Genomic DNA, 21,296 nt, shown 5'->3' with positions numbered 1-21,296 from the left:
ATGCCAAATACTGCTCTCGAAGCTTGTTATTGACTCTTTCATGCAACTAGTCAAAGTGAAATCCGTAACTTCGGAATCGTGGGATGCAGAAAGGGAAGAAATCCTTTCCCAGAGTATAAAATAAAATACCCTCCCCACCAAAAAAAAAAAAAAACACTTCCAAAGAAACGTTTTCTAGGCACGATCTCAGTCGAGCATGTTTGCTCACATAAATCCATTCACAGGCTCCTCGCCAGTGGAGGAACAATTCCTTCTCGTAAGTCAACTGGCTCCAGTAACCACCCGTTTTCTCGTAGGTGAAGTGTACATGACCGCTGGATAAGAAGACGGAAGATCGGATCGGACTCCACCATCTGAATGTCCGTGACTTAAATATCCTTGCACAACATGTCAGAATCATCCCAGTAGTCTCTCGCCAATGTATACTTCAAAATAAACCCGGAACCCCCTTATGAACTCATTGTGGGAAGCTATGTTGATTGTGAAGGAAATGACGATAAAAATTACAACCGCGATAATTTCTTCTTCATTCGGTGTCCGCCACGGCTCCTCCTCTTCAGGCTGTGCGGGATCGACGATTACTTGTACTGGCTCTGGCATAGGCTCGTGAGACAGTAGAGCTGATTTTATGGGTGATGGAGAGTTCTTTCTGCTAGAGGCCTTTGATGAGCCTGGAGTGGTCTTTCGACTTGAGGATGCTGGCTTTTTCTTCCTCGACATGGTGATGTATGAGTCGAGTTATGTGCAGAGGAGGGTTCGAGATGGCGACGGTGATGAGTGACGGAACAGATATGGTGGGAAGAAACAGGACCCTAAGGTACTTATACCTTGAAAATCCCCAAGGGTCGAAGAGTTAATCTTTTCATGGTCGTGAAGAGCGACAAAGCTTGATCTTGAGCACGAGAGGGAAAAATTAACCTTGTGAATTGTCGAGTGACAAAAATACGTAGGTGATTTCATGGTAAACCTAGCGGGTCCTTTAACTGAACAATATTTGCCTCCTAATTCTAGTTCTCATCTTTGGCTTCCCGAGGGGCATGGCAGATTACGCGATATATCTACGAAAGCTTATAGCAGATAAGGCCGAATCAGATCTTGGTTTGAAGTTGACGAAGGAGATGGTAACGTTAAAACGAGCGAATGAGATAATCTGAGATATTGGGAAGAGTTTCAATAACCAATCAGAATCTTTGCTTCTTCTAAATAGGGAAGCTTCCTCGGTTAGTGTCCGTGTTGGCTTGGCCTCTGAGGTGGGCGTCCGAAGACTCAAGACTTTACATCAGCGCGACAAGATAAACTGTTGAGAGAGTACCTAAGCTAAGTTTATCATCAAGTGCTAACCTCTAGAAATTTTAAACGTATCTCAGCCTTTTTATTACTTAGAACTTTGGTCCAAAGTTTACCAAGTTCATGTTTAGTTTACACAGGCTTGTCATTCTTAAGTTGTCTTATTAGCAGTGGAGGTCAGGTCTTCTGTCCCCTACCTTAAGGTATCATCAAGACCTCAAGTTTATTCGGAAAGATCACATGAGCATGCTGCCTTTCCAATGTGAAAGTGACTCCTTCCACTCTTCAATAAACACTTGACTACTAAGGTAGTATACTTCTCGGCTTTTACATTCTTCATCTCCATAACACGCATTTGATAGCATCATTCTTTAATCAGGCAAAAGACACACCACAGGCACTATGCGTCAAATCAGATATGCCACAACGATACCCCAGATCTACAATACAGCCATCATAATTGGAGCTTGTAGAGTGATTACTCGCAATGATGAAGAGAGCGAAGACAGTGGCTTCGATATGGATCAATGTTGCTGGAATGACGCCCGCATGGACATGAAACGTGTCGCCCAACTCGGTCATCGTCAAACATGGCCCAGTGCTAAGAGAGCTACCGGTGGAATTTCTCTTTCCGTATCCTCCAGGCTTTCATCACAGCCGTGTTCTTCCTTTGGGGGCCCTTTGCCTCGAGGCAGTGCTGCAGTAGTAAGTGTCACGAGTTGCACATTTGCCCTCCTTCCTGGTTACACAGATCAGTGGATATTTAGACTAGACCTGTATAATGGTTTTGCTGTTGGTGAAAGGAAGCCTTGGAAATTAGCATTCTTTTTTATAACTACCTTATCTCTGCTCTGATTCTCGGCCTCACCCATCACTACCGCGAGTTACCCTCGGGTTCGACCACTGCATATCCATCATAGACCACGTCGTACAGCTGTTGAATCATATTTTGCAAGCTCTCGAAACGTTCTCGAGGCATACTTCGGCTCAGGACTTCATCTCCGTACTCCTGTTTCGCTTCGTCAACAGTCTTCTTGCAGACACTGGCCGATTTCTCGACCCTGTCCAATATGTAATCAAAAACGCGTTCGATAACAACTAATACGTTTGAGATGTTTCTTGGTGTACTTATAATCTCTTCAGCTACGTATGTCTCATAGTGAGCTGCACGTAGATAAAGGCGGAATCGTGTGTATCTACTCCACAACAATCCGGCCTCGGTCTCGATATCCTCCTCTGTCTTGAACAGGTTGTAAAATTCGTTCGAGCGTGTGAGGTTAGACTGGCGTTCGGGCCACCGAGGCATATCCCACTCAAGGCAAGTCTGGTCCAGAGGACGTTTGAGCTTGAAGTGGGCAACCATGTTATCCGTCGAGACCGCCATTGCCAGCCGAAAGTTCACCACCGTTGCCAACAAGGCTTCCCGGCTCATTTGCTGCAGCCCTGTCTCCTGGGGATATGGGTCCATGAATTGTAACATTCTGTCGCCGATTATTGTGGCACCATCTGTGTCTTTGGGGCCTTGTCGAAGCCAGAGCGCAAGCTCGTAGTGACGGTATTTGAATTTGATTTCGTGGATCTTGGAACGCAGGTAATACAAGACGCCTTCTTCGGTAAAAGTCTGCTTCGCCAATGTTCCATCCGCGGCGGCTTGTTTGTAGACATTTGGATAAGCAATCTTAATTTTATCAAGCTCGTGTCTGTGCAACCTGTAGCTTTCTACCCAGGGGCGGGGTGCAAACATGCGCATGGCCAAAGTTGCATCTCTGTCTGGCGGCAATTCGTTAAGAATCATGGAAGGAGTGAGTATTGCATCAGGGTCAAGGAAGTCTTTGGTGCAATTCATATGACAGCCGATTGCAGGGTTTCCGAAGCCGTAGAGGATAACGAGGATCTCGGTGGGCAAAGGTGTCTGCTTTGCTTCTTCGCAAGCCTCGCGGATATGCAGAAGTATTCTGCCTATCATCTCGCTTGGATAGGTTTGGACAAATCCCTCAGCTCAATCGACAGTATGGAGTAGTGTAGCCCTACTGTCATCATACACATATAATCTATTGGGTCCCGAGGTCTAGGTATTTATTACATCCGTTACACCCCGATTTCGTCTATCGTTTTTGTCCCTTGCAACACTTCTCCGCCAGATCCCTTCCAATGTCGACCGAAGTAATCGTCACCATCGTCTACTCCACTCTTGGCCTGGTCGTTTCATGTGTTGGATTGTTCTTTGCGTATAAGTTGTATCAGTCCAAGAAGTGGCCTCGTGTGAGGAAGGCTTTTAGATGGATGAATCCATTCTCCTGAAGTCTCTTTGAGTTGTGTCGTTGCAGATTGGTCATGGTCCATTTGAATGGGGTTGATTCCTCTGAGAGCTAATCATAGTGGACAGTTGCATCAGGTTGGTTGTTGAACGGATGGAGTTTGTCCATTGAACCAAGTGAGAGAGCCGTATCTGGTGAGGGGCAGTGGCTTGGGGACACCAGTTGTGTCGTATGCACCGCGGCCCATGTTGAAGCACTGAAAAGCAGCGCATTGTCAAATTCTATCACACTTTTGTTCAAAATATTATGACACACGCTCAGCATGTTCCAGGACTGGAGAATGGGTTGGTTCAAGACAGCGTTGACTTGTTGCGGGTGGTAGTTGGAGGACATCACCACTCGTCAACGTCCTCTCTGTATCTGTGTGGGACAGTGCACTGGAGGACAAACAAGTCAGGCTCAACACATGGAAAGGCAATGAGATATGAATGCGAACCTCGCGGGAATAGAAAATGTCCTTGGAATCATGAAAAGCATTGCGGCTGTTTCAATATCGCTTTGGGGAATGGGTCTTCTTTGCAGTGCTAGGTAGGCGAACCAGGCACTTAGACAAGACACAATCAGTCCAGGAATTGTGCTGACAAGGGTAATTATAGCATCCGTTGATAACTGAACCATATTGAATGAAAGGATTTGATTGAACTGAAAGGATACCAAAAGCTGCTTTGGATGAAAGCTTGGTATTTGTAGTTGCTGTCATGTCATCACAAACTTGGCTTTAACAACCTTTTATGTCTTGCGAGATGATGGTGTCAGGTGTCAGGGATGCGAATTTGACCCCTGACACTTGCCTCATCGTGGTGTGTGGCAAGCTGCCCGCTCAGTGACCCTTAGCTTATACAACATGAACCACTTCATGCACTTCACCACCCCGATGAGGCAACTCCCAGGGGTACGATTCGCTCCCAGCCGTGCCGAGGGAGAAGGGATAAGGCAGAACGTGCTGTAATTGATCCCCAGGCTTAGCACGGATAGCCTTAGTGCTTCTGGGTCGGTCCAAGCCAGGGTATATAACAGTCGGGTGCTCAAAGCCAATCGCTTAGCTACTATAAGCAAAAATACTGGTTGGCTGTCACTGAACGTCACTAGGGCCTTATAAGCATCATGGTTACTAAGGAGATAGTGGGTGTTTTCCCCCTGGCTCCACTTCATAATGCCCCGGGTGGTCCACTCCATCAATCCAATTACTATGTACTTGCCTCGGCGGATGGTGATGATGATGGGGGAGGCAATTGGCGGAGCACAAGACAAACTGCGGCTGAGTCGAAAATACAAGTAGCGTCAAGCGGGTCTCTTGCACATTTGGGTCGAGCTGGAGTATCATTGATCCATCGATCATAATAGAAAACACCACTAATACTCCAAGCCATCTTCGGTGCATGTTGATGGAAAGACTGCCTGTCATACAGACAGAGTAAACACGTCTGGTATCGTAGTCCAGAGCGAGGATTGCCTTATACTGCGATGAGCGCTTGGGATGCCGTTGACGGGAATCCAAGCTTGGACTATTTTAGTTCCCGTCTTGAACGTGGGGAGGCCTCATCTCCACTGTTAGTTACATATACTTCAGCTTTAGCTCTAAGACTTGGTGATATAGGTGAACGACCCAGAAGAGTAGAGGAATTGACATGAAATTGACAGAATACATCCAATTGTGTATTCCATGCAAGCACTAATTTTAATATGTATACACTTATGAATCCAACATAGACTGATCCCAGAAGACCGACAACTTATATCCATCTTGTCACGCTGCAACTGGGTTCGGGCGTAGTAAGTTGTTTTGCCTATCGAATCGTGGTGGTAGCAGAGTCTCAGTCTGTCTTTGCTTTCGTCCACTAATGTTGTGATGGGTCGACGGGGGTAGCTGGGGTAGATTTTCGCTTGGCAATAAGACTTCGGGTGCAAATTGATGCGTGTATGGCAACTCGAGACTGGATTTACGCGGGATTAACAGAGATCTGACAGAAGTGAACATGAAAGCAATACCTCAGCGGAGTTGCACTGATTTGGGCAATGATGAACTCGATGGTAGCGGTCTCAATGTCGTTTCGATTTACATGCCGACGACGCAACACCGCGTATGCGAACCAAGCACTTGGACATGATATCAGGAGTCCTGGGATCGTACTAATGATGGTTACAATTGCGTCTGTGGAGAGTTGGACCATAGTGATGAGATGGATAGGTATGAATGGCTTGCAACTGGGTCCAATTCTTGAGAAACTTACAGTGCCTTCTCCGGCGAACATATTATATAAATTTGTTGTATAGTAGCTGACAGGGAACCTCCAGGCTCAGCCTCGGAGGGCAGTTTCTGGTGTACACCAAGTCGAATTCAGCAATTTGAGACCTGGGGCTCTCAGCTGACGCATGGCCAATCGCTGAGCTTAATTATTACCTGTCAATGACAGGTTGGAAACATGCAGAAGCTGTTCACTTAAGCCGCGCCAAAGGCAAGGGAGTTACATACGTAGGTAGTTATCTTAGTAAGGTACTAAACTACTGGGTACTGCATCTGAGGGGAGTGTTACGTATTGCAGCGTGAAGAGAAGAAATTGTCACGGTTTTCGACGATTTCTTAGAATCGGACTAAAGTATCAAAAAGAGAGCCGATGCATCACCACCACTACCTATAGGATTACTTAAATACAGTAGTTGCGAGATAGTGCACAGCTCCCGTGCTCCCCACTCCCGAGTTTAGTGATCCTGTATAAATTCTCAAGGCCTAGCGCGAAGATTGGCGTGGGCCATTAACGCGTCCAACGTCACCATCTAAGCGCGTCATGTCGCGCAGCCAACTCGAGCCCCACAGTCTCAGTCCCGTCTCAGTTCCCGTAAAGAGGTTGATCTATCTCACCTCATCATCTATTTACCAGCCCAACATCTATTGTAACATTACCCTAATTGTTTCGATTCTCGTTTAAACACTCAACAACTTCTCTCCGCTTTATAACCAAAATGGCCCACAAGCGCAAGCGATCCGTCTCTGAGCTCTGCGCCTCTCCCTCATCAGTCTCATCCCTCGACTCTCCTCCTCGACTTCACAACTCCATCACCAACCCTTTCGCGATCATGGCATCGACGCCAATTCATCTTCACAGTCGAACCATGAAACGATTTCGCGATAATCGACCTTCGGAAGAGACAATTCATCGTAAGTTCTGCTCTAAATAGCCGTGCACTGTATATATGCTAATTGAGTTTAGAACGTACTCTCAACATGCTTTACTCTGCGCAGAGCCAGCATCAACACACTGAGCTTCCATCTGAGAACATTCAATCACCACCTGAACCTAGTCGACCCGAATCAAACCAACAATCTCTTCATAGATTTTGGAGCATCTCGTCAGCGCCTTCAGCTTCGATCACCAATCTGGGCCGAACACAGCTTGCCCCTTCTAACTGCGACGACTGCGGTGCCGGTCTCAACAGTGGTGATGGCGGAATGGATATCGATGGTCTTGATAACGAAGATCATTCGTGCGGTGCCTGTGGAAAGCATGTTTGCTTCAGCTGTTCTGTGAGCAACCTTGGCGAACAGAGAAGATGCCTGCAATGCGCCGGTCGAAGCGATCGACCTACACGCGCGGCATGGAATGGAGTCACTGCATCAATGTTTTGATTGGATATTGTATGGAATTGGGCAACGGGAAAGGATCAGCGACACATTTTGGGTTATTACAACGGCGTTCAACTGGGGTAGCATACAGGAGGGATACCGTTTGCACCATTGCTTCGAATAGCATTATCGGCAGGTTTTGTGCAACACATTTACATAGGTAGTTAGCATCACACGTTTTCGTGTAACATTTAACGACAGATACATGTCAAAATCACATAATCAACCAACTCAAAGTCAAAGCACGTAACAGAGTGAAATCTTATTAAAAATGACTATGACAAATCCAGTCTATAAAGCAAACGCAACCACACAAAAGAATCTAACCATCTAACCACGTCGGCGAGTGGTAGGGCTCTTCTTGGGAGTAGCAGTGGTAGAGGAAGAAGGAGTCAGAGTAGCAGGCTTGGCCGCAATGGGAGCAGCTGGTTGCTTGCCCTTGGCCTTCTCGGAGGGAGCGTTCCAGTAGAAGATCATCTGGAGAGCAAGGATGGCGTTGAGGACGAAGCCAGAGACGAATCCGTAAAGAATGAGCTTGTCGTCGACCTCCTGGAGGGTTGTGAAGATTCGGGACAAAGATCCGGCAAGGTAGTTGAAGACCTGAATTATCATTAGTAATTGTATAATTGAAGAGGATCAAGAAACGGGATTGACTTACAGCGAAAGCGCTGAGCTGACCAGTACCACCCTGCTGGAAGATGGTGAGGATCTGAGGCAGCTTGCTGGCAACGCTCAGAACACCAGCACCAGCCTGGAGGTAGCTCAAGGTCTGCGCATCCACAACATTCTCAGCAAACAGTGTAGCAACAGTTCCAGCAAGCGCAGCAACAAAGACAGCAGCCAGACTAGCACGGCCACTGTAGTTCAGAACAAGCACCGAGATGATAACATTCTGTCCCACGATCAAGGCAGTCTCGCCATAGGTGCTGAAAGGAAAGCCATTTCGGAAGTTGTAGGCGAGCGAGATGATGTACGACGCGGTCTCGAGAAGGTATGAGAGGAACGATACACCCTCGGCGGACTTGGAGTTGAGGAGCTTCAGGATCTGGGGGACCTTGACGATGGACGAAGCGGCGATGATACCGATGCCGAGAGCCTTGGAGACAGCAAACTTGATGCAATCGGCATCCTCAATGTTGACGTCGAGAAGTAGAGATTTGTAGCACGTCTCGCCGATGATGGAAACGCCCAAGTCGCGAATCGGCGCGGGGAGGTTATGCGTGATGGGAGTGATGGCGGATTTGAGGGCTTCCATGGTGGTCTGATTTGTTAGAGACCAAGAATAACGTAAAAAGGTGTAGAAGAGAAGCTGATCAAAGCTCAGCGATTATACAAAGAAGTATTTCAGAAGGAGTGTGAAAGAAGTGGACAAAGACGTCACAAAGCTTGGGATTGCTTGTCTCAACTTTACTTGACTTTCAGAAGAAGAGGCCAACAGTACGTGATGAAATTAATTGGAGATGACCGTTGCCTTATTGGAGCTAGTGGAGTCAACCCTGGTTCTGCCCTACGGCGACAGGTCAAAGTGGCTTACCCTAGAGAACCCTCCTCAACGGCGTCTGCTCCGGCTTTTCGGAACAGATTTGCTTTGTTGGGCTATCAATTAAAAATGGTCCCCTGTCCTCGAGTAAACAATGACATCAGTGCCCGGTTGTTTCACAAGATGCTTGCTCATTTTCACGTTGTACCATCCCGTTCACAAAAGTATCCGAATAAACTGATCTATCAGCCTCAAATGACGCCAAGGGAACATGTAAGAATCTTCGAGATTATTCAGTCCATGTCAAATAATCTCACAGATGTTAGTGGGGGTGTTCAGTTCAGCACACCATTTCTGCGACACAGCAAGCAAAAAGTACAGTCAGCTCAGCCTCAAGAGGGAACCAACCAGGTTTGAAAACAGCTATTTTCGTGTTATGGGCTTAGATTACCTGACACAGCCGTAGACCGTTGCGAAAATAAAAGTGAAGGAATCCACTTCTTCTTAGACTTGGACTTTTGTACTGCCCGACCTAAGGTAGATTCTTCCTCGTGCGAGGGATCACCCGGGGCCTACAACAGTGATGCACGTGTCAGGCCACGAGGGGCCGGCAGTGAAGGCTGCTGCGATGTGATATGATGTCTGTTTTCGTTATGACATGTTGTTGTGTTTGTTTCTCGGAAGTACGCTGTTATTGTAGATTCCGATGGGGGACGGGATAGTTATAAACACCGCAAAGACGATTAACAAGACAAGGCGGTGTAACAAAGAGATTGAAGAATCAAAAAGGATACAGAAGACCAACATGGCGAATAGGTAGTAGCTCCGGAAAATACAAGAGTCAGCTGCTTATTGTGCTATACTGTACAGAGTATCTGCTAGAGCAACCTTTTGTCAGCCACCCGCAGTCTCCCAGGCACATCCATGTCCCCCATGTAAAAGACCAGTCAAATCATGGAACCAACTCTTTTCCTCTCTCTCTCACAAGCAGCAGCAGTAGCAAGCGTCTTTTTTCTGTCTTCTGTTCTTGTCTCTTTGTGCCTTGTTTACCGTTGCCTTGTTCTTGTGCCCGTGCTCTTTTCCCCTTCCCCTTGAATAAATAAGAAGATCCTCGTCTTTCTGCCCACTTCTTCGCCAAGTCTACCCCGGTCAACTCTGCCTGGCATTGCCTTGCCTTGCCTTGCCTTACCTTTTGGCTCAGGTAGTTTAGGTTGTCATTGTCATTTCATTCATCAGCTGGGCTCCATTTCATATAAGGTATTGGATCCCAACCCAAACCTGACGGGACTTGATCGGGTCTGTGCTACTGTGCACTTTTGCGACTTTTATCGCCGTCTTTACTTTTTTATTTCCCTCCGTTGCTCTGAAGAGTCTTGTCGAATGCACCATCGTCCTCGTTTACGGCATCATTACAACTTGTCCATCTTGGATATCGATATCGACCCGCTGACCGCCATCCACGTTTCCCCGCGATCTGCCCTGGATGTGAGCGCACCTTCATCGTGACCTTTTTTTCTCGACAACCTCTCTTATCACCTTCATCTTTTACCTCACTATTCGCCTTTTGCTATTCAGCTATGGCGGCCCCTCCAAAGACAGAAGCCCCGCCGGGCGCAACTTCATCAACCCCGCCGCCTCCGGCTATTGAGTATTCGTATATGTATGAGAAGGATAAAAGCCCTTCGAAGCTATTAGATGCTCTATTAAGAGCTATTAGTCGTCATATTGTATGCACGCACCCTCTCTTTAACCACTTGGTTCCAAAATTGTCAATATTCTAAAGATCGCATACTAACCACCTTACGTCATAATAGATACTCGAGATAGGCGATAAAACCGTTTGTCACCTTACCCCGGAAAAGCTGGCCGCCTTCTACAAGGCTGTTGGAGGCGATTATGACTGTAAGTTCCATAGTGGCTTTGTGCGACATATACCTAACATTAAAAGCTTTATTTGAAATGCCACACGAGTCCATCTCATACATCTGGCAAGTTACTGGATGTCAACACACACTACAACCAACCGACGATGATTTCGCACCACCTTCAATACCTGCCCTCACCGCTCGAGGCTTCTCACGATGGGAATCTCTCGAGATCCTTCTCGGTCCCGAGGAACACGTTCCTTTCTTACAGTTCGCTGTCAAGAACTGGCAGCTAAAACATCCCGAGACCGGCCAAGACTTTCCAGCCGAACTACCTCCAACTGTATTCCCAACGCAAGCCGACGCCGAGGTGGATCGATGGCATAAGTCGTGCGCCGAGAAGTTACGAAAAGAAGCAAACGCTCGAGAGAGGGAGGCATACAGAGAAGCACGAGAACCAACTGGGCCGGGTGAACCTCCGGAAGGACCAGAGCCCAAGTTCGCCTACTCCCACGTGAGAGGAAGTGCTTTTCCTGGAACCCGAGCCAGGCCTGAACGACCGTTGTACAATCATGTGCCAGGCAGACATGCAGGAGGGCGACCAACCAGACCTTCACCTGAGAGGTACAACAGCCGCTCTGATGAACATGCCCGAAGACGAAGCTTCTCCGATTATAACCAGCAACCTTCGCCAGACGTACCACCACATGCACCGCATGCGCCCCCGGGGTCTTATCTCGACCCTCATGCGAAGCGGCCCGCACCGCCTCGTCGACACAGTCAGCCCAGGCACTACTCTTCAGACTCAAGTGATGATGAGCCGGTTCCTCCTCGCGCAAAGAGAAGACCTGAAGCAAGCCCGCCTTCGCCGACGTCTCGTCGATATTCACCAACGAATGATCGCCCGCCTCCTGTTGCTAGCAACCCGCCCCCAACATTCCGGCCCCATCGCGCTGATGGGAGAGCTTCAGACGATTCCACCCGCCGAAGATCAACACACAGCCCCAGCCTGCGAGAGAAGCTGACTGAAAAGGTCTCAAACATTCTCCCCAACGGACTCAGCAGCAACCCAGATCGTACCAGAAACCCACCTAGAGCCCCATCCTACAACACCGACTCGTCCCGCGGACGCCGAAGCCGAGACCGACTTCCCCCATCTCGACTCAGCAGAAGCTACTCCGACATATCAGGAGCTTCCTCAGAAGCAGAGTCCAGCGACGAAGATTTCAAGCGATCAAGACGAATGCGCGAAGAGCGAGATAGAGAAAGGGAACGAGACCGCGAGCGAGAACGAATTCGCGACAGGGGTCGGCAGCGGGAACTCGACCGGGAAAGAGAAGAAGAAAGACGTGATCGGTACCTGCGCCGACCAGACATGGAGAGACGGACTAGCAGCCATGCGGATGCCGAGCGAAGACGCGACTATCCCGGATGGGATCCGCGATCTGAGAGGAAAAGATGGGAGAAGCGCATGCCGCCTGATGAGCGGGGGACCAGTCCCCTTGGGGTTTCTGGGAGACGGTATGCTGAGCCGGCGTACCCTTAATCTGGGTTATGGATTTAATACCGAGATTGGTATGCATGTCAAGTGTTGAGCACTGAGAGCGATATTGAGCATTTTGGGTTTCCATATGGATCTATCTTGGATATAACGAGATATAGGGTTTGCAGAATATGGCGTCTGGATAGACTGAGGGAGATAATGACTGTGAATACATATACTCCAAGGAGCAACAAGCATTTATTTTTACCAAGTTTGGCATTTTATCTGACAGAGCAAGGTCCTTATACAACTTCAACTGTAGCTTTGTTTCTCGTTACCATTACCAAAACAGCTCTGACAACAAAACAGCCTCCTCCACTGAGCAACCCCACGATTACGCCATGGCTCCATTAAAGTGCCGCGATCACGGTAGCTAAGCCGGTCCAGAGCGAGCTTCTCCCGGGGTTATAAGCTACAAGGGTTCCTCAGAGTCTGGCCCCTCATCAAGCTCAACCAAAATCCCAAAACCCCTCTCACTAGGCGAGCCAACGAGAAATGTCGAATTGCCATCAGGGGTCTCGTAGCAGGCCAAGATTCTTTTTTCAACAAAATGAATGCCGTTGTTCACGGGTAACGGGCCGAAAGATGGAGCCTCACCTTTACAGCTTTATAACAGTGCTTGAGAGACATGGAATTGTAGGGTGTAAGCTGGTATTATGATCTACGTTCAACAGTCAGGTCTGTTGAGCTACAGCATCATATGGTTCCATTCCCATCTGCATCCCTTCCCCCGTCGTAGATGATCATCGCCAGGTTCTAGTGGATCTCGGTAGACGCGGTTTAGGACGGTATTCCATGGTAATTCAACAGTCTAGAAAGCCTCCCGAAAGCCGAGACTACCGGGGCATATATCCCCAAGAGTTGAGAGCTGTAGCATGGATGTTCTGTATGTACGTATGTAATTGCTTGTGTTTAGGACCGGAGACTGACCGAGGTCGGCCGTGGGGGCATGAGTGAGGCGTAGCCGTAGAGCTCACCAACAAGAGCTGGTCCATTCATAATGTTAGAGTTTTGAGCTCTTTCGATTTAGTCTATGGTGTTGTACATAGCGACTGTACATATCTTGTCTTGGTTTAGTGCCTCATGCTGCTGCAGCTCACTCACAGCTAATCTGCTGTCCCTCTCTCGATTGACTTTGACCAATTCACTCACTTCTTTCATCTCACATTCTCTATTTTCATTCCTTTTATCATTATCTTTGTCACAATGAAGCCCGGTACATCTCTCCGTCTTAGGGCCCTTCGACAGGTTACACCCAGTAACCGTTTGTCTCTCCCCGCTTCGGCGAGATGGCAGCATTCCCGGGCCATGTCAACAGTTGTTGACTTCCATCCTCGACCTTCGCAGCCGCCCCCTCCTCCGGCTGGAGCTAATGAAGCGATTGAGAACCAGAGGGCTGAGAAGAGGAAGCAGATTCTGAGGGAAGCTGTCACGGCGACTCAGGTTCGACATGACTGGACCAAGGAGGAGATTGCGGCCATTTACTACCAGCCTGCCCTTGAGCTGGCATACCAAGCTGTAAGTTCATCTCTACTCATTCTATCGTGATTGTGACTGCTGTTGCCGTTCAATGTTTACCTCAATTGATGGACATATCTCACAGAGCGACACCATGACTAACACATACTCTTAGAGCACCGTACACCGTCGATGGCACAATCCCGCCGAAGTGCAACTCTGCACTCTGATGAACATCAAGACAGGCGGCTGCACTGAAGACTGCTCTTACTGCGCCCAATCCACCCGTTACCAAGAAGGCACAAAGGTTCCCGCCAAGAGAGTCGAGAGCGTCGAGAGCGTACTAGCAGCTGCGCGAACAGCCAAAGAGAAGGGAAGCACCCGATTCTGCATGGGCGCCGCATGGAGAGATATGCGCGGTCGCAAGAACAGTTTGAAGAACATCAAGGCTATGGTTGAGGGTGTCAAGGGTATGGGTATGGAGGTCTGCGTGACGCTGGGCATGATCGATGCAGAACAGGCAAAGGAGCTCAAGGCCGCGGGCCTCACGGCGTACAACCACAACGTCGACACTAGTCGCGAGTTCTACCCGTCTGTCATCACGACACGCAGCTACGACGAGCGATTACAGACGCTGAGCCACGTGCGCGACGCTGGTATCAAGGTGTGCTCAGGTGGAATTCTCGGTCTCGGTGAGACCAGCGAAGATCGCGTTGGTCTTCTTCACACCGTGTCGACACTCCCAAGTCACCCGGAGAGCTTCCCCGTCAACGCACTGGTCCCCATCAAGGGCACGCCGCTGGGCGATCGACCCATGGTTGAGTTCACGAGCATGTTGCGAACTATCGCCACGGCGCGAATTATCATGCCCTCAACCATCATCCGCATCGCGGCGGGTCGCAAGACCATGTCGGAGGAGAAGCAGGCCTTGTGCTTCATGGCGGGTGCGAATGCTATCTTTACAGGCGAGAAGATGCTCACGACGGAGTGCAATGGCTGGGATGAGGACGCCGCCATGTTTGGACGATGGGGTCTTGAGCCCATGAAGAGCTTTGACAAGTCTCCCCAGCCTGCGCCTGAGGTTCGAGTTCTGTAACAGTCAGAATTGCTTAAATTGAGTGCAAGTTTCAGCACACCATCCCCCATGTAATGCAAAACTCCATGCTATCGAAGTTTATCATGCCCGGCCCGCACCGGCTTCGTTCCGGTCGTGAGAATGACAAAAACGAACAGGCAAGGTTCAGTGATAACCGAGGGAGCGGATAAAATGCGATATCACATCACGTTAGCAGAGGCGCATGAGATGGAGATAGCGAGGATAATCAAGAGATGTAGTGGAGCTAAAAGGATCGTTCTCTGCGCGTGACTCGCGGATTTCTGGGTTTGTTGGGCCAATCTCGTGACGACCAACCACGAGAACAGTGGTTTAGTTAGTGGTGATGATCAGATTTACATGAGGTTTTGAGTTTAAGTATTCGTAAAAGAAGTCATTTTCATTTGGGTCTGCAAGATGTGTAATTGTATATGGTCAGCTGGTAGGGTGTATAAAGTGCATCGAGTGAGAGCTGCTGCACTTTGTGTGACAAACCCCCATTGTATCAGGTAGATACAAAGATATATATCCCTCAAATCGTAAACATGATGGATAAATACTAGATTTCTGATGACGTTTCTGTTTAATGCCTGCAACATCATTCGTCCAAGCGTTGAAATGAACAGGTTACACGCAGTTCACGGACAAGGGAATCAATGGCCAACAAATGACCAAGTGGCAGACTAGAATACTGCAAGTATGCATAGGCTATGTACTATTAAGAGATCTAACAGCAATGGCAGCAGCAACAACAACAACAACAACAACAACAACAACAACAGAAAACAAACAACAAACAGACTGCTACACAAATCTAATAGGTTCGGGTTCTTTGTAACCACAGACAGAATTGCTGACCTGTAGACCGCTTACACTTCTTTACACACCCTCAACTCACTACACCCTGAGAGTTGAGCTTTAATCCAGGCGCATTAGGTCCCGGCCTCAGAATCATCCTCAGCCTATCAAGTGACCCTTCTATGTCCTGTAGGCTCCCGATGGGGGATGCTATTGGCACCACTCAGGCCCGCTTCTGGTCCCTGGGACTGGGGGCTGCCCTGGCCTACTAAGGACCTTAGCCTGGCACCAAGCCAAGATGGAAGGAGGGGCGCCAGACAAGAAAAAAAGAACCCGCCGCCGCCTGAAAAAAAGAAGATGGAGGGTCTGTTCCCGACGCCGTGGAGTTAGAGTCTTGTCTTTCTTATCCAATGCATTAAATGCATGCCAATACATGAGCATACCGTCCTTCGCATCCATATTAACTTGTCACTTCCCTCCCTGGTCTCACAAACAACTCTCTCCTCTTTTCTTTCTCACGGTGGAATCTACACTCAAATTTACTTTCAGCCTTCTACGAGAGTCTGCTAAACTCTAGCAACTTACCTATCGTATCTCTCTGTCGCAAAAGCCTCTTCGGCCTTGCCGTTCCTTGCCTGATTCCACCCCCGCCGAGAACGCCCGAACATACAGATCCCACTGCTCAGCCTGGTTTTGAAATCCTCACTTGGACTTTTCATCTTTCCTGGTTGCCTACCTTATCTGATCCTGAGCAATACGTGTCACACTGCTGCCTCGTACAGAGGACTATCGACAACACAACACAACCGAGATTACGTGAACGACCATATTTCTACTCCCAACTTTTTCGAGCAACGACTGTCATACACCAAATTAAAGCCTCTTCGACAAACCTCTACCTATTTTAACCTGTCCGACATCGGCCTTGCTCCATCACCACCATGAAGGGCCGTCCCGTTGACCAGCTCGTTTACGAGTGCATGTTCCCTCGTCCCAAGAGCAACGACCCTCAGAACTTCCATGCTCTGCTCCAACGCAACTTGATTCCAGAGGTTCGTCAGGAAACGCACGCTTTCTACGGCCACCTCGACACCCAGGAAGCCAAGTACCCCGGCCTCGACTACACTCACCACACCCATCGCATTCGTCTCTCTCGCTGGCCATGGCACCGACGACTTTTCCGCGCCTTCGACAGCCTCAAACTTACCGGAGCCGAAATCGCAGGCTTGACCAAGTGGGAGGGAACAAAATGGGCCAAGGAGAAGTACGAGAAGGAGCAGGGATATGTTATTCATGACACCACCGCCGACGATTTCCCTGACTGGGCCGATATCGAACACCTGCCCCGCGCCAACCGAGATCAGTCCGTTGAGGTGGAAGGCGTTGCTATTGACGATTTGTACAACGAAATGATGGAGGTCGAGAGCGAGGACGAGCTGGATAGTGTGGGTGTCGAACTGAACGAGCGCCTCAGGGACGGTGTTGCGAGACGTGACGCCGGAGACACTTCAGCTGTTCTCGACGAGGAATGGGAGCAGTGGCTAAAGAACGCCATTGAATCTGGTGAAATCAACTACTTGAACGACCACATCTTTCACGACAGCGACACTGTCCCTGCAGCTCTCTTCCCTCCAGGCTTGCTCAGCACTGCCCGAGCTGGCCAATGGCATGAGATCCCCGAATCCCTTCACCGCATCCTCCGCCGCACACTACAGTCAGAGGACCCTAATCGTCCCCAACAGACGCAGACGCAGACGCCGATGCAGACACAGACACAACCACAGACATCAAGCCTGCGCTCTACATCCTCCCTGCGGCGCCACCTAATTGACAACCGGCAGTGGCGTGCGTCATGGACACGTCGCACCTTTTCAGATCTCCGTCTGCCTGTTAGCGATGCTAGTTCAGGACGCGCAGATAATTCTAATGTTTGAATATCAAGCTAAGAAGAAAAAAATGAAACGAAATTAAAAGACAAAAATCAAGCAAAGGAAAGCAACTGTTCTTTACGAATTATACCCTCTTGGCTTCGTCACCTTCTCGGTGAAGCCTTTTTATCCAACAAAGCGATCAGACACGCCCAGCCTCATCATCGGGGCACGAGCCCGTAGCCTCAAATGCAAGCATGACCAATGTTTCATCCCTGTCTCTGCCGAGGCATCCAAGGGTAGACGACGAGCGACCGACCATACGAGACACACCACGCAAGACATCTATTACTTTTTGTTTTTTTTGCATTTTTGCATTTTTGCATTTTTCTTTGTCTGCCTATCCACATCATGGATAATGGTGTCTGGCGATTGGGAAACAGTAAACGGGGGAAATATCTTTATGATTTTTATGGGAATTGAACATTATGGATCTGGTTGATAGAATGTTTGTTGCTTGACATTCGATTCGATTGGCAAGGATAGAGGCGGCTTTCCCGATCTGGTTCTCTTCGCCGTGGTGCTTGTGCTGGTCACATTTGAATCATACGGGCTTGTTGATAGATAGCCAGCGACTTATACCTGTTTATAAAAGGGTTTCTATGTTAACCGAGTCCGCAATGTGAATGTTATAAATGTAGTCTGTCAATATGAAGAAGGGTATAGTTACAAGGTCCAAACTGTCTGAAAGCCCTACTTAACCTACAGAGGAAATGTTTCTCAAACGAAGATGTCATTCTATACTCAAGCTCCTCTCAAATAAACTCTCGAGTATAGTTACGTTAGAGCAGATGTATTACAGAAGTGCTTGGCAACTGCTATCATCTCACCAGAATAATCACTAAACATATTACAAGATTAGCTGGATCCATTTTTCACTTCACCATCACCACCGGTCCACACCGACATCACATGGAGGTCTCAGTATCTCACGAGCTTGAATTTGATGTCCTGAATTAGGAAAAAGAAAAAAGATCTCACTGGAAATAGGTGAGACGTGCAAAAGAAAGGGCCTGACCGGGGATTGAACCCGGGACCTCTCGCAAACTTTAGTCCTCTTTTGAGAACTGAGATGTCAATCCCGAAGCAAGAATCATACCGCTAGACCATCAGGCCGGACACTAGATCCTAGTCATTTGTTAGTGCTCGTGTCCCAAAATCTGGTTTATAAATGCTGGACCAGCTGACGCAAGACACGAAGTTTGTTGAATGGCAACCCGGATCTTGGTTGATAGTCGATGAAATAATTAGATTATGAGGCAACATTCATTGAATGATAGTAGTATGACTTGGCATTACACGCTCTATAATGGGCCTTCCCGTCATTGCTGTGTAGCACCAACGCGGGCTACGAGATTCATGACATGCAGCAAGCCTGACTTACAGCTGTCATGCTGTGCCTCACATTCCGAATATGTATTATGCTATCAAAGAGCTGTTGGTCTACGATTTGTTAAACTCCGATCGAAAGGATACTCTGAGCCCGTTCGTTATGCATTCTGGTTACTCCGGCTTACACAGTATCAAATCTCACCAACTCGGCTCATCTACGATGTTAGAGAGACTCGACATATGTACTACATACTACAAAGATAGCTACTTTAACATAAAGCATGGTATTCATTACATTGCTACCAGAATCCAAAAACTCCTCGCTAATATTAACCCTTTACCCCCCAGATAAATTATAAAAGACATCCCAATAGCTACACCTCTACTGTGTGCCCCGAAGATCTCCGAAGTCTGATGCGGATGCGATTCCTTTGTTTTGGTTTACTAGCTGGACGAGAGCTCTATCTCTCAGGCTCCAGATGTGACCACTCAGGAATCGCCTTGATCTGCTGCCACATGTACTTTTCGAGCTTGTTGGCCGACTTCGCATAGGGAGTGCTCTCATTATTGTACTTCCTGCAGTTGTCGAAAACAAGCTTGGCGTCCTTGATGAAATCTTCAGGCGTGAGGTACTGGTCGGCCTCAAGTTTGCTCTCCATCGTACTAAGATCCATAGGCTCCTTGATAACGTCGTAGTAATCGGCTACATCGTCGCGGTTAACAGGCACAAGGAATGGCCAGGCTGAGTTGTGGTTCTGTAGATCGTTGAGTAAGTGAAGAAGTTGATTGTAGTTGGGCCCATGGCGAGGTTGCCGGGCGAGTTCGTCCATATCAGGGGACCACCCTGATGCTCGAATGGCAGGAATATCAAGAGGGTTGATCTCGGTGATTCCGTTCTTCCACTCCTTCGGCGGAGCATGGATATTGTGTGATTTGGAGTAAGCGCGGATCTTGGCTTGAACGCATTCTTTCTGCTTAAGGAGCATGCGACCCATTTCGAGATATCGAATCCGCGGCAGCATCGAGCACTGCATAATTGTACCGCCTTCGTAGTCCTTGATGTAGCCCATCCAGACTTTCTTGTCGAGGGTGATTTCCTTGGTGAAACCTTGCTTTTTGAAGTAACCAATAGCGTAGTTGTCGGCATAGGTGAGGAAATGCATCACGTCGCTTGTCGCCTTGACATAATCCTTCAAGTGCGACATGAGATGGGCGCCGTATCCCTTGACTTGCTGGTCAGAACTAATGGCACAGAAAACAATCTCGGCGAAACGACGACCCTTGAATGGGCGATATGTGATTCCTCCAACAACTTCAAGGGGTTTCTTGACGATGGCAATCGATAAATGTGTTCGGTCGTAAACTAGTCGCGCAATATAATCCTTAGGCATTTTGGGAAGTTGTTTTTGAAAGATACACTTGAGTCCAGTTAAGATGATGAGTGATTCGCGCTCGTTGTCGTTGTTGACTACTCGGAATTCGATTTCGCCATTGCGCTCTTCGATGACGGCGGGCTGTAATAACCATGTGAGTACATGATATATGTATGAGGTTTGCTGACAAACTGACCTTTTCGGGGAAAGGAATCCTCTTGATCTCCGGCTTCTTCTCCGGAGGCTCAGCCGAGTCATTTTGCTTAATGCGCTTCGATGGGGTAGGAGACGATGGCTCCTCCTCGGCTTTGCGCTTGCCGTCTAAGTGAGATATTGTGAGTAATTCCATCGTTGCCGCGGTCGCATATTTGATAAGACTTACTTTCTTCTGACATGATCGCAACAGGAAAACTGTAGGGTTCTCAACTTTGAAAGTTAATTAGGGAGCAAGTGAGTTATGATAGAATGGAGTATCATGACAGCGGAGTGAAGCGCGTCGAGAATGTCCGTGCGCTGCTTATGTCATTCAATGTGGGCCCCTCCAGCTTGAGGCAGGAGCTGACAGGGGCACACACGCACTAAACCCTATTTGTCTATGGACACGATGCGCCATCGTAAGCTCATGAAGCTTCCCCAGAGCATCTCCTAACAAAGCAGTTTGTCAAGTCAACACCTTTACCTCAACTTTTCTACCGCGACACGTCAATTTCTCGCGAACACCCATTACTCGCCCTCACAAACCACACTCCATTCTTCTTTCCAATTTAGCCTATGGATTCTTCGCTGCCTGAGGTCTGGCAAGCTGCTGCTGGCAGTCCCTTCTTCCCTACTGTGAGCAAAGGAAGCCAGTTCTGGGTCGCCTTTTTCTTGCTACTCCTCGGATTCTCTCTCACCGGCGTCTTTGCCCTGAGTAAGTGTCATGACTCTCATCTGTTTTTCTGCCTACTGACTGGTTCTAGACCGCACAATCGTCAACGTTCCCGTACTAGGCATTCCAGCCTCTATCGCCATAGCGTACGTTGGCCATCGACTGTCCATCATCTTCTCAGTTACTTACTTTCGACAGTTTCGGAGTGGTCTATATGTTCTGTGCGGTCGGAGTCTACGTCTAAGATACCCAAAAGTCCTCATTTCGATCGGTTTCGTGTAAAATAGTTGGAGCAATCAAGAGAAGACGCTACTACAGGCGCCTATTGCTT

The 21,296-nt window shown here is 48.4% G+C and overlaps 9 protein-coding genes and 1 non-coding gene across 16 annotated transcripts; 5 read left to right on the top strand and 5 right to left on the bottom strand.

The window, feature by feature from the left end:
- Positions 1 to 289: 289 nt before the first annotated feature.
- Positions 290 to 720, bottom strand: FOXG_18025 (uncharacterized protein; the record flags this gene model as incomplete). The annotated part of the gene is made up of 1 exon (XM_018398064.1): positions 290 to 720. The coding sequence occupies one exon, from the start codon at positions 718 to 720 to the stop codon at positions 397 to 399; it is 324 nt and encodes a 107-aa protein (XP_018233793.1). The 3' UTR covers positions 290 to 396.
- A 1,441-nt stretch (positions 721 to 2,161) lies between these two features.
- On the bottom strand, positions 2,162 to 4,409 carry FOXG_01186 (uncharacterized protein; the record flags this gene model as incomplete). The annotated part of the gene is made up of 2 exons (XM_018377987.1): positions 4,042 to 4,409; positions 2,162 to 3,982 (listed from the first exon to the last, which is right to left on the bottom strand). The coding sequence occupies exon 2, from the start codon at positions 3,251 to 3,253 to the stop codon at positions 2,162 to 2,164; it is 1,092 nt and encodes a 363-aa protein (XP_018233792.1). The 5' UTR covers positions 3,254 to 3,982; positions 4,042 to 4,409.
- Positions 4,410 to 6,415: 2,006 nt separating this feature from the next.
- On the top strand, positions 6,416 to 7,486 carry FOXG_01185 (uncharacterized protein). Its single transcript, XM_018377986.1, has 2 exons — positions 6,416 to 6,762; positions 6,815 to 7,486. Exons 1-2 carry the CDS (start codon positions 6,567 to 6,569, stop codon positions 7,228 to 7,230), a joined length of 612 nt encoding a protein of 203 aa, XP_018233791.1. The 5' UTR covers positions 6,416 to 6,566; the 3' UTR covers positions 7,231 to 7,486.
- Positions 7,390 to 12,970, bottom strand: FOXG_01184 (mannose-P-dolichol utilization defect 1). Of its 4 annotated transcripts, XM_018377985.1 has the most exons (4): positions 9,159 to 12,720; positions 8,762 to 9,061; positions 7,886 to 8,708; positions 7,390 to 7,827 (listed from the first exon to the last, which is right to left on the bottom strand). In XM_018377985.1, exons 3-4 carry the CDS (start codon positions 8,480 to 8,482, stop codon positions 7,558 to 7,560), a joined length of 867 nt encoding a protein of 288 aa, XP_018233786.1. In that variant the 5' UTR covers positions 8,483 to 8,708; positions 8,762 to 9,061; positions 9,159 to 12,720; the 3' UTR covers positions 7,390 to 7,557. The 4 variants fall into 4 exon arrangements, with proteins under 4 accessions (XP_018233786.1, XP_018233784.1, XP_018233785.1 ...); XM_018377983.1 differs by having other exon boundaries at positions 8,762 to 12,720; XM_018377984.1 differs by having other exon boundaries at positions 7,886 to 9,061.
- On the top strand, positions 8,884 to 12,603 carry FOXG_01183 (uncharacterized protein). 4 transcript variants are annotated; one of them, XM_018377978.1, is made up of 5 exons: positions 8,884 to 8,980; positions 9,034 to 9,118; positions 9,174 to 10,434; positions 10,522 to 10,609; positions 10,656 to 12,603. In XM_018377978.1, exons 3-5 carry the CDS (start codon positions 10,285 to 10,287, stop codon positions 12,116 to 12,118), a joined length of 1,701 nt encoding a protein of 566 aa, XP_018233787.1. In that variant the 5' UTR covers positions 8,884 to 8,980; positions 9,034 to 9,118; positions 9,174 to 10,284; the 3' UTR covers positions 12,119 to 12,603. The 4 variants fall into 4 exon arrangements, with proteins under 4 accessions (XP_018233787.1, XP_018233788.1, XP_018233789.1 ...); XM_018377980.1 differs by having other exon boundaries at positions 8,887 to 8,980; positions 9,034 to 9,082; positions 10,656 to 12,414; XM_018377979.1 differs by having other exon boundaries at positions 9,034 to 10,434; positions 10,656 to 12,414.
- A 351-nt stretch (positions 12,971 to 13,321) lies between the features above and the next one.
- Positions 13,322 to 14,669, top strand: FOXG_01182 (biotin synthetase; the record flags this gene model as incomplete). Its single annotated transcript, XM_018377977.1, has 2 exons — positions 13,322 to 13,633; positions 13,749 to 14,669. The coding sequence occupies 2 exons, from the start codon at positions 13,322 to 13,324 to the stop codon at positions 14,667 to 14,669; spliced, it is 1,233 nt and encodes a 410-aa protein (XP_018233782.1).
- A 1,736-nt stretch (positions 14,670 to 16,405) lies between these two features.
- Positions 16,406 to 17,398, top strand: FOXG_01181 (uncharacterized protein; the record flags this gene model as incomplete). Its single annotated transcript, XM_018377976.1, has 1 exon — positions 16,406 to 17,398. One exon carries the CDS (start codon positions 16,406 to 16,408, stop codon positions 17,396 to 17,398), a length of 993 nt encoding a protein of 330 aa, XP_018233781.1.
- A 1,003-nt stretch (positions 17,399 to 18,401) lies between these two features.
- FOXG_18024 lies at positions 18,402 to 18,508 on the bottom strand. Its single transcript has one exon. It is a non-coding gene; the product is annotated as a tRNA-Pro (tRNA).
- A 319-nt stretch (positions 18,509 to 18,827) lies between these two features.
- Positions 18,828 to 20,552, bottom strand: FOXG_01180 (histone acetyltransferase). Its single transcript, XM_018377975.1, has 3 exons — positions 20,480 to 20,552; positions 20,294 to 20,418; positions 18,828 to 20,238 (listed from the first exon to the last, which is right to left on the bottom strand). The coding sequence occupies exons 1-3, from the start codon at positions 20,490 to 20,492 to the stop codon at positions 19,186 to 19,188; spliced, it is 1,191 nt and encodes a 396-aa protein (XP_018233780.1). The 5' UTR covers positions 20,493 to 20,552; the 3' UTR covers positions 18,828 to 19,185.
- A 316-nt stretch (positions 20,553 to 20,868) lies between these two features.
- Positions 20,869 to 21,209, top strand: FOXG_01179 (cell cycle checkpoint protein; the record flags this gene model as incomplete). The annotated part of the gene is made up of 3 exons (XM_018377974.1): positions 20,869 to 21,007; positions 21,057 to 21,111; positions 21,164 to 21,209. The coding sequence occupies 3 exons, from the start codon at positions 20,869 to 20,871 to the stop codon at positions 21,207 to 21,209; spliced, it is 240 nt and encodes a 79-aa protein (XP_018233779.1).
- Positions 21,210 to 21,296: the final 87 nt, after the last annotated feature.

The sequence above is a fragment of the Fusarium oxysporum genome, chromosome 1 (genome assembly GCF_000149955.1).
Source record: "Fusarium oxysporum f. sp. lycopersici 4287 chromosome 1, whole genome shotgun sequence".
Lineage (NCBI taxonomy): Eukaryota > Fungi > Ascomycota > Sordariomycetes > Hypocreales > Nectriaceae > Fusarium > Fusarium oxysporum.
The sequence above is the reverse complement of the archived record's forward strand: the minus strand, read 5'-3'. Positions and strand labels throughout refer to the sequence as shown.